Source organism: Tympanuchus pallidicinctus, unplaced genomic scaffold (assembly GCF_026119805.1).
Source record: "Tympanuchus pallidicinctus isolate F22 unplaced genomic scaffold, pur_lepc_1.0 scaffold8, whole genome shotgun sequence".
NCBI lineage: Eukaryota > Metazoa > Chordata > Aves > Galliformes > Phasianidae > Tympanuchus > Tympanuchus pallidicinctus.
Genome location: NW_026294802.1, coordinates 12,828,892 through 12,839,306, shown reverse-complemented (window position 1 = coordinate 12,839,306; position 10,415 = coordinate 12,828,892). Strand labels below are relative to the sequence as shown.

General features: G+C 51.4%; 1 protein-coding gene across 1 annotated transcript; it reads left to right on the top strand.

Moving 5' to 3' along the window:
• The first annotated feature begins 573 nt into the window (after positions 1–573).
• Positions 574–8,068, top strand: TXN2 (thioredoxin 2). Its single transcript, XM_052668267.1, has 4 exons — positions 574–627; positions 734–945; positions 2,728–2,851; positions 7,347–8,068. The coding sequence occupies exons 2-4, from the start codon at positions 734–736 to the stop codon at positions 7,461–7,463; spliced, it is 453 nt and encodes a 150-aa protein (XP_052524227.1). The 5' UTR covers positions 574–627; the 3' UTR covers positions 7,464–8,068.
• Positions 8,069–10,415: the final 2,347 nt, after the last annotated feature.

Below are 10,415 nucleotides of genomic sequence, written 5' to 3'. Positions count from 1 at the left end.
CAGGGTTGTATCCAGTGGCCGATGTCAGAGGCTTTGCTGCCACCTGGTTCTGTGGTGCCCAGTAGATCCTGAGAAGGGAATGCAGGTCTGTGTTATTCATGCACTGCTGATCAAACACGGCAGCTCTGGTTTCTACCCCGCTGCCTTGGAGCTGGCAGGCAGGATCCCTTTGGAAGGGGCGCTGTGTTTGCAGCCGCAGGAGAGGAGCACCCACCGAAACCATTCTTGTCCTGCAGAGCTGTACTTCGGTGTAAGTTGTGTTAAAGTGAGTTACTGCCTGCTGTGCGCTCTTGTCTAACGAACGCGTTTTGTATGGCACTGTTCTTCCTACGAAGCTTAAAACAAAAAAAATCGTGACGTTAACCCAGAGGTGCGCCGTCATTCCTCGAGCCACGTGCGAAAAGCGCGCTCCGCGGCGGGGGTGGGACCTGAGCGCTGATTGGCGTTGTTCTCCGCCAATCGTCGCTCTGGATCCGCCCTTGCGGTGCAACATCCTCCTTCCTAGCTGACAGCCGCAGCAGCCAGTAAGAGCCCACCGCTCCGGCTAGGTAGGCCAATCAGCGTGCTGGGGGGCGGGGCCGCTGGACGGAAGCGGGGTTGGGCAGGGGTCACCTCCGTGCCAGGAAGGTGCGGGCCGGGGGTTGTTGGCCGTGCAGGCGGTGGGGCTGCGGCTTGGCGGGAGGAACTCGGAGTTCTGCGGGGTCTCCTCACGTCCCCTCCGTTCTCTTCGCAGATGGCCCAGAGGCTGGCGCTGCGGAGGCTGCTGGCCCTGGGACGCAGGCCGCTGCCCCTCGGGCCCAGGCAGTTGGCCCCGCAGGGCTTATCCAGCCGGACCTTCGGCGGCTCGGCCATCCGCTGCAGCGCATTCAACGTGCAGGACGGAGGTGACTTCCAGGAGAGGGTGGTGAACAGCCCTAAGCCCGTGGTGGTGGATTTCCACGCGCAGTAAGTGCCACGCACAGCGAGGCCAGAGCTTTGCAGAGGCGGTGGAGAACAGAGCTCCCCAGGGCAGGGTGGCCGTGCCGAAGTCACTCGGTCCGCGTGTTGTGTCAGCCTGTAACAGGTGCCTCCGGGCTTGGGCAGTTCCAATAGCACCTTTTGTTAGCTGCTGGGGTGAAATCCCCCTTAAAAACGCTAAATGATAGTGCTGCCCCTGGGTGCACACTGTGCTTTGTGTGCTCCCGTAGCATCACATTATGGCTTTCAAGTTTTCTCAGTGAGAAGTGTCCTCGTGGCCAACAAAGCCAACGTTATCCTGGGGTGCTTTACAAAAAGTGCAGCCAGTAGTTTAAGTGAGGTTATCCTCCTCTTCTCTGCCCTGGTGGAGCCTCAGCTGGATTGCTGTGTCCAGTTCTGAGCTTGTCAGTTCAAAAAAAACCACAGAGAACATCTCGAGAGAGCGCAGCGAAGGACCACAAAGATTATGTGGGGCCTGGAGCATCTCCTGTACAAGAGCCCTGGGACTGTTCACTCTGGAGAAAAGAAAGCTGAAGGGGGATCTCATCACTGTTTATAAATATTTAGAGTGTAGCAGTCAAATAAATGGAGTCAGGCTCTTTTCAGTGGTGTGCAGTGACAGGACAGGGGGTAATGGGCACAAACTGGAGATATTAAAGATCTCTTTAGATACTTTCCTGTGCAACTCACTCTAGGGAACCTGCAATTGCAGGGGGTTGGACTGGGAAATTGCCAAAGGTCCTTTCCAACCCCTACCATTCTGTGATTCTGTGCTCTTGAACCAGGGCTCTCAACAACAAATGCCAACAACTGGCAACAGCTTTGTTTTACCAGTAGCAGCATTTGTGGTCAGTAAAAACACTGTCACTTTCTTGCCAGTAAAAATATTCCTAGATGTAATCTGCTTCATTAACAATACTGATTCCCTTAGTTTATTCAAGTATTTCCATTTCCCTGTAGTGCTGTCATATGAGCCAGCTGTGGCTGATTCTGGGCAAACAGATGTTAAAACAGCCCTCAAACTGCTCTGAACAAGCCAAAATTTACATTAACAGGGATCATCCAGGGAGAAGAGGACGAATAACTGAAAGCCTAGAACCTTTTGTGGAGGGAGGCTAACAAATCTCACCACAGCATCAATTTTAGATGGAAAGGGCACTCAGAGCTTTCATTCACATTTTCCCCCAATTGAGGAAGTTCACATCTTCCTTACCAGTGCAGCTAGAGGAAGCTGTGAGTGTTTTCCCTGTACAGAACATTGCAAAATCTGCCATGTTTGCCATGGTCTTTCTGCAGCTGCTGCATCTCTAATTTTTGCAGCTAATGGGGGATTTCTGTAAGCCGTGCAGTGCATATCGTGGAATCATAGTATGGATTGTATTGGAAGGGACCCCAAGGATCATCAAGTTCCAACCCCCCTGCCACAGCCTCCAGATCTGGCACTAGGTCAGGTTGCCATATGGAGCTGAAGTCTATGGTTTGATAACCAGCAAGAGCCAATGCACCTGACTGTGATGCTTGCACCGTGGTGGTGATGTGATCAGCAGGGTAACAGCTCAGCACGTGAGAGGAGGGACAAGTGATGAGAAGTGTATGGAGGACAGCGAAGGCTGCTGGTCCTGGTTAATGTGTGCACTCAGTGTTGAAGTGCCACCACTGTCCTGTGGCACAGAGGTCAGAAGAGGTGAAACAGTGCTGAAGGTCCCAGCCAGGCTTCTATAGCTGCTGCTGCACTTGCCTCTTTGTATGTCCTCTCCTCTTTCTCCTTAGGTGGTGTGGTCCCTGCAAGATCCTAGGCCCCCGCTTAGAGAAGATGGTGGCCAAGCAGGAGGGGAAAGTGGTGATGGCCAAAGTGGACATCGATGATCACACAGACCTTGCGATTGAGTACGAGGTAGGAACCAGAAAAGCACAAGCTTGCTGATGCTGTTGGTGCAGGGCATGTTCCTCTGCAAAGGGAATGAAAGCACAGCATAGTCTGGGTGGGGAGGGGAAGCCCAGTTCTGCTTCCTGGCTCCTGGTCCGCTTGGTCGGTCTCTAGTGAGTGGATTTCACTGTGTGCCTTTCCCCCAGCTCTGCTGCTCTTATCTGGCATCCCTATCTGCAGAAACACAGAAATCTGTGTGTCCTCTCAGCCACACAGAAGTTTATCACTGCAAATGCGGTGTGTGCAGCATTTTTACTTTGTGCACAGGTTGCTTGGGTGTAGGGTGGGAGCATCAAGCAACAGGCCCCAGGCTGTTGCACTCTTAGACACCATCCTCCATGCAGGGAGCCCTTCCTCTCTCTTTTGCTCATTCTTGCTGGGTGACAGAGTCTTGTCCTTAAGCTGCATCACAAGGAGATGCCATAGGCTTTGTTTGGACAGATGGAACTCAGGTCAGAGAACACCTGAGCACAGCGGGAGTGTGCATTCTTTTCTTGACAAGCATGGACCTCAGTGACTGTGTTAGCATTTCACGTGCTTGTTCCTCGTGTCCCTGCACTACCTTGCTCCAGGGAGGAGCAAGGAGGGGGACTGGACAAGGCCACAGCTTTGGCACATTTGACTTTTTATTCTCTCCCCCTTCTAACCTTCAGCAATTAGGCAGTTTATGAAATGCAGAAATTCCTTTGAGGACTGTGCTGGCTGCTTCCTGTAAGCAACAGTTCAGCGTACTGAGTTGGAGTATCCTGCTGCTGTGTCTTACAGAGAAGAAAGTAAGAAAATACTTCATTTTCACTTGCATATCACGCAGATGGAGCTACTCCCTCTCCTAGGCTAAGTCCTGCCCCTGAGGGCAGTGTGTGCCCTCAGTGGCTGAGGCTAACACAGGAAGCTTCCAGAGGTGCCCAGCAAACTGCACGCCAGCTCCCTGAGCAAGCCATCGCTTTAAGTGTGGAGGAGATGTACTGTCCTGTTCTCATACTCTGCTGTGCCAGAAGGACGATGAAGTCAAAGCAGTTTGTTTCCTCCCACTCCTTCCCAGAGAGAACTTCCTGCTGGTGCTGTGGTTGAGTGCCCTCTCAGCTGTTACCCACCAGTGTCACTTGTAGCTTCCGTGGGCTGAGCACAAGAGCCTCTCATGCTGTTTTTGGCAGCGGTGTGTTCTCAGACACACCAGAGCCAAGGAGAATGAGTGCTGGCTCACTGTATTGCAGCCTGATGGCTCTGCAGCTCAGGGATGCTGGTAAGAACAGGTTAAAGAGGCTGTTTCTGCTGTAGTCAGAAAGTAGGTAATCCTGATAGGTGCAGGGGAGGTTCTGCTGCAACCATCCTAAGGAGAAGAGAACGGAGATTATTAGCTTAACTGTGATATTGTTCCAAGCCTTCCAGTAGGCTGAATGAGCTAGCATTACAGGAGGATGATCTCAGATGGCTGGAAAATGGCAAGCAGAATACAAATATGGGAAGAAAGGTCTTGAAAAAGAGGCTGAAAGTTCCTTTGTTCTGTAAGTGTGATTACTGCAAGCACGGCTACTGAATGTGCATGAGAAGCTGCAGGCATACAGCTATTTATTTGCAGGGTCTGCCTGTCTTCCAGCTCTGATGATGTAGGTCCAAGCAAGGACTGACTTCTTTCTGGAGCCTAACATACAGACACAGTGAAGTTTTGTTTTGCAAGAGGACCGAGGATTGTCTCTGCATCTTCTGCTCTTGCAGCGATGCATGTATCTGGTCCTGACCGTTCTGCACGCAGCTGAATCCCTTCCCAGGTAGTGTTGGTGAGTAGGATAGCTGCAGATGGGTAAAGGATAGATAAAGGTTTGATCCTCATGATTTGAGGCATTCTTTTCATGCAAAAGTTTAGGTTGTGCCCCATGCTCATGCTTGCTCTTTTTCTGTCTACTGGGAAGTTGCCACCTAAAGGAGAGATGTGGGCATGAGAGCTGATGGGGAATCGCTGAGGCTGAGTCAAAGAGTTTTTATTTGTTTGTTTTTAAGTCTTTCCATCTGAGATTGGATATCTACAAGCTGAGGTTTTTGTTTCAGGGTCTGTGCCATCCTCACAACTCCCTGCTAGTTGCCAGGAAGCCTCATCAACCTGTGCCCCTTCCCCTGCTTACACACATACACCCCATGTTGCTGTGTATGTGCCTGATTGCACAATGTACTTTCCACTGGCTTCCTTGGTGTTGGAGGAGGAAGAGAGAGCCCCCAGGAGAAGCTAGAGCATGCCATTAGCTCCTAGCAGCCCCATCTACCATGATACATGGAAGCATTTCCTCAGACCAGAGATGCCCCAGGCACCCTCCTCTATCCAGGTAGTGCAGCATGCAGAGAACCTCTGAGAGTTCCTCCTTTTGTCTTGTTCCTCTCCTTGCCAGCTGTGGCCTTTTGCTGCTCCTCCAGCCAGCTCTTGACCTCTTGGGAGCAGGAAGGGAGGAGTGTTTTTGTTTAATTTGCTTTCTCTTGAAATTCCTTACATTCCTTTTTTGCCTTGGCCTGGTGTCTGTTGGGAAGGAGCAACCCTTGCTCCTCCTGCAGCCTGTGGGCACATGAGCTGCCCTTAGGACTGATGGACGTGGGGACATTGGTTGTTGGCAGAGCTCGTTCCTGCTATGCTTTGTTCCTAAGGCTGGGTGAAGGCCCTTCCCTGCCCAGCTCTTGGTGTCCTCAGCTTCAGATGGGAAAGAATTCCCTCAGTGTGAGCTCTGCCACGAATAGCCTGTGTGTCTGCTTACATTTATCTGTTTGGCCAGTGCTGATCAAAAGCAGCCTGACTTTTTCTTCAGAAATGCTTTGAAGGAAGAAGAGAGTTTATTTAGTTTCAGTGCAAACCAAGCCCCCAAAAAAGAAGGTAAAAATAGAGTTTGCTTTTTATAATTCTCAGGCTGTTTGCTTCATAAGCAGCAAATACAAGTATGGCAGGAAGGATGCTGTCAAAGCACTCTGTTTCTGAGCAGCTGCAGGGTTCCACAGGGTTGCTGGCTCTCACCCACCTCACTGACTCCTGGCCCTGTAACCTCGGGGTACTTGTTACAAACCCAGTTTGCAATCCAGGAGGCTCGGTGGAGCTTTGCCAGGAAGAGACCAGTCAACTTCAGTATCCTCATCCCTAAAATCCCAAGGAGCTTGCCATCAGAGTAGCACGGCCCTGCCTCAGCCTGTCACTAGGAGGAGCTGAAGAACCTGTGTCTCAGCAGGGCTGGCAGGCTGGTAGCAGCCCCGGCACTCCTATGCACTCAGATGGAACTGCACAAACCCCAGAGGACAGACTGCTGGTCCAGGCGGGAAGGGAAGAACAAAATGTCCCTTTCATCTCAGCCTCCTGCTGGGAGAGAAGCCAGACCTCTGGAGGGTTTCCTGCAGGAAGGATTTGTGAGCGTGGCAGATCCGTGCTGGCAGCGGGGCTGGGACAGCTGGAGTGCACTAGAGAAGGCCCTACAGGCTGGCAGAGGGGCGAGATAAGGACAGGAGGTGGTTGGGGGGGAGAGGCTTTGTGCTGGAGTTGGGTGGGGACAAACAGGCTGTCTGCTCAGTGCCCTGACCATGTCTCTGAGCTGCAGCAGCTCCTCGTGATCACATGCATGAGGTCTCTTCTGTCTCCACTCACTCAGTAAGTCCCCAGGGAGTGTCATCATTTCCACTGCTGTTCTCTTCAGTAATTCCCAGCAAACTTTGTTCTGGATGAGAAAAATAGCACCTGGAGCAGTGCAGCTGGCTCCTGGGCTCTGGCTGGAGGGATTTCTGTCTTATCTGATCGGTAGGGGCAGAAGAAGAAAGATGGGTCACAGGGGGTTGGAGGATGGCAAAAGTCTTCCTCTTGCTTGCTGATGGGTGGGGAGCCCTCCTTCAGCTCCTGTGCTATCTGAAGAGGAATACAGGTCCTATCTAATAGCACCCTGGCCATAAAATGTCTAAAGGTCATCATGTCAGAGAGGCAGCCTGGTAAAAGCCTGGGTTTGTCTGTTTATGATAGGATAAAAAGGAAGGCGAGCTTGTACTGGAGGGGAAAATAGCTTTACCTTTTGCTTTTATATTAGGTGTGGTCTTGTCTTTTAAATTGTGGGTCTTATTATATCTAGAAAAGCTGTTGAGACTTAACACAGACTGCTGTATAAGGCAATGCAGAGATGAAGCCACAGAGAGAAGGAACTCTGTCTCATTGTCGTTTTGTAGGGTATGTGCCAGCTTTGAGCACTGTGGCATCAGCTCCCTGACCTGCAGGCAGAGCCGTCCCTGTTTATAACCAAATGCCCTCAGCTTCAGAAAGTCGAGTCCCCGCAGTTCAAAGCAAAGCTTTAGCAAAGAGAAAAGCTTTCAGTCCTCTGCCAGCTGCAGTTGTCTCCCTGTCCATGGCAGGGAACTCTGGATGGGCACAGCTGTAGAGCTCCATTTGGGACTGGGTGCAGCTGGGCTTCTTGCAGCCTCTGCTCACATGGGTTTCTGTCTTTCTTGCCCCCAGGTGTCGGCAGTGCCAACAGTGCTGGCGATGAAGAATGGAGATGTTGTGGATAAGTTTGTGGGGATAAAGGACGAGGATCAGCTGGAAGCATTCCTCAAGAAACTCATTGGAGCCTGAAGTTAAAGGGTGGCTGTACCTCTGCCTCTGGATATATCTATGTTATGCATTCCTTGTCTAGGAGAGTTGAGGAGCAAGCGGGCTGCCTGCCTCGTACGGCCTGGGGTTTTCTTCTGTTTGGGGTTTTTAGGAGATGGACAGTTTTGTAACCGTTCCTTCCTGCTCCCCCCCTTCTCTTGAGCAGCAGTAGTTGTAAAGGGTGCTGAGGAGCAGGGCTGCTCATCCTCAAAATGAGGAATGCAGCTGGGATTAGGAGCCTGTGTTCATCAGCAAATTGCTGACGTGTGGAACTTCTGCTGAGCTAAGAGGAGGAATTTTTTCTTTTGTCTAGTATCTGACAGTCCAGTGCAGAGGGCAGCTGTTCCTCTGCATGGAGCAACTCCTCCACAACATGTGGAGGCTTATCTGCTCTGGGTGGGCTTAAAGCTGAGAATGCCTCTGCCTTGTCTGTGGAAACTGTCTTGATCCCTCTGTTTGGATGTCCCCAGGACAGGTACAAATCCTCTGCAAACCCACAGGCTCCCGTCATAATTTTATAAGAGAAAATGGAAGTATTTTATGGATCTCCTTTTGTAGGTCTGTAATAAAGAGAAGCTTTATCGTCACATCTGTCTAGCTGGAGAATGAAACTTGATTCTTCGAAACCCTGGGGGAACCCCTTATCTGTCCAGAGAAGCGAGAGGCGCTATCAGCAGAACAGTGGCTGGTTCCTAATGATGGGTTGGGAGAGTGCAGGTTATGACTTGATCTCTACTGAAAGGTAATGCTCTGAAAAACAAAACAAGTGGATCACTGTCACAGGGCTCCTGTGTCCCGCATTGGGTGCAGCTGGATCCCAGGCTCTGCAGGGCTCTCCTCTTTTGTGCAGTGGCTCATTGCCCCCCATGCTTTCCTCACCTCTTTTCCTGTCTGAGAGCTGCCCTCTGTGTAGATAATTAAGTCTGCTCACATGGGTGAGCCCTGACGAAGGCAGTTTTCTGACTCTTAATTGCCCTGACCTTTAGACCGAGGAAGGCAGTTGTGTGCCCATATTACCAACAGCCTTCAGCCCTTCCCAGCTCTCCCTCCCTGCAAATGCTTAGTGACTTCAAGGTCCCCTTGGTTTCCCTTGGCAGTGCCCTGCTCCAGGTTCCCTCTTGCTGGCAGAGCACAACACCGGGGCTGAATCCCTGATGTCCCCTGTAAGACTTTGCATCGGTTTGCATGGCTAAGATGCACGAGGACATTATATGTGCTTAACAGCCACATAAGTGCTGCTTGCTTGTTTTCCTTCCCACTCCCGTTTCCCTCAATCACTCCAAACTCTGCCTTGGCTCTGCTCCATTTTGCCTCCCTGCCGTCGGTTGTTCCAAAGCGACGAGGCGAGTTTGTTCTGCACCTTTGCGCCAACGATTTACGGCCTTTTAAGGAGCGGGGAAGCAGCCATCCAAGTCCTGCCTGTCCCGCCACAACCGCAGCGGTGTTCCCACCTGCGTCCATCGGGAGCGGCGCAGCCCCCCAGGTGGGTGCCTTCCCGGCAGGGCTGAGCTCACCCCTGGCACACTGCCTGCACAGCGCTCTGCCTGCGCTGATGTCAGCGGGCTGTAATTTGGTACGTTGTGAGCAGTAGGCAGTGGCATTTGCTTTTGTACTGCAGACCGCAGAAGCAAAGCTTGCTCGTGTCCTGTTCTAATCTGCCCTGCCTTTCTGGTGGACCTCCGTGTTCCTGCTGCCCCGTGAACGCTTCTAGTAAAGACCATCCTCATTTTTCTGCATGTTCAGGAAGAGTAGGGGAATAGCGTCACGTACCCAACAATAGCCAACTTTTTCTGCTTCGCCATCCCACAGAACAGGAAAAAACATAGTGGCTTTACATTGTGTGTTTAAGAGACAGTATAAATCAGCTATTTTATCACTTCCTTCTAAGGAAAAGTGGAGCCAGTGTCCCATTCGGCTATGCCCTAGGGTGCGTTATGTGAAAGCCACAACTGTTTCTTTGAGATAAATACTGAAGAGCCACATAGACAGTGCCCTGTGAGCAATCCTTCAGAAACTGCACGGCTGCCAAGGGCAAGGATGTCGTTCTTCCCTTTTGGAGTTAAACACATCCAAAATTGCCCTGATCTGTTAAACATTGACTCCCTCCCACCCAAGTATTACAGCAGCGTTCCGCTTCTCATGTTCCCAGCTGCTATTTTAGGAGTGTGCAGCCATCGCTGCCTGTCGGAGCGGAGCTGGCCCTGCCACTCCCTCCCTGGGTGCTCTCTGAACCCAGCATGAAAATCCCCCCCAGGTTCACCTGCAGTGTTTCTGCCCTCAGTCTGGTCAATGAAACCCAATTTTCAGCAAGCAGGGGCTCTTCCTCTCCTCATTGCTGGCTTGCATCGAACCCAAAGGCAGCTGCTGCTTTCCTAAGGTGTTTGGGTCTGCTGCTAAGCTCTCATGATGGAGAGGGGTGTGCAGTGCTGAGATCCCCTGATGTGTTGGTAGGATGGGGCATTGGGACTGTCTATTCCAACGCGTAGGGTGAGAAGTAACAGTCTCAAGTTGCACTATGGAAGGTTCAGGTTGGATATGAGGAAAGGTTTTTTCTCTGAAAAGTGGTGCTCCAGTGACACAGGTTGCCTGGGGAGATGGTGGAGTCACTGTCCCTACAAAACCATGTGAATGTGGCACAGAGGGACGTGGTTATTAGGCATGCTGGGGATGGGCTGGGCTGGCAGTTGGACCAGGTGATCCTAGAGATCTTTTCCAACTTTTATGATTCTGTGGAAGTGCTGCCAGGTTGTGCTGTAGGTTTTGGCTTCCTGTAAATTCAACAAGTTGCAGCTCGGACAGCTGCAATATCCTAAGCAAAAAGATAAGTTACAGTACAAAAGATGCAAATTCCAGACCAGAGTGGCTCACAGGACAGTGCTCCATCTCCTTAGCCTGCCTCTGCAGCCCACCCAGGTGCGTGTCTATAACCAGTCC

Excerpts from the sequence above, each read along its gene's own strand:
- TXN2 (XM_052668267.1), top strand. The coding sequence starts at position 734 with ATGGCCCAGAGGCTGGCGCTGCGGAGGCTGCTGGCCCTGGGACGCAGG. Across the intron at positions 946-2,727 it reads GTGGTGGATTTCCACGCGCA|GTGGTGTGGTCCCTGCAAGA; the intron begins GTAAGTGCCACG and ends CTTTCTCCTTAG. Across the intron at positions 2,852-7,346 it reads ACCTTGCGATTGAGTACGAG|GTGTCGGCAGTGCCAACAGT; the intron begins GTAGGAACCAGA and ends TCTTGCCCCCAG.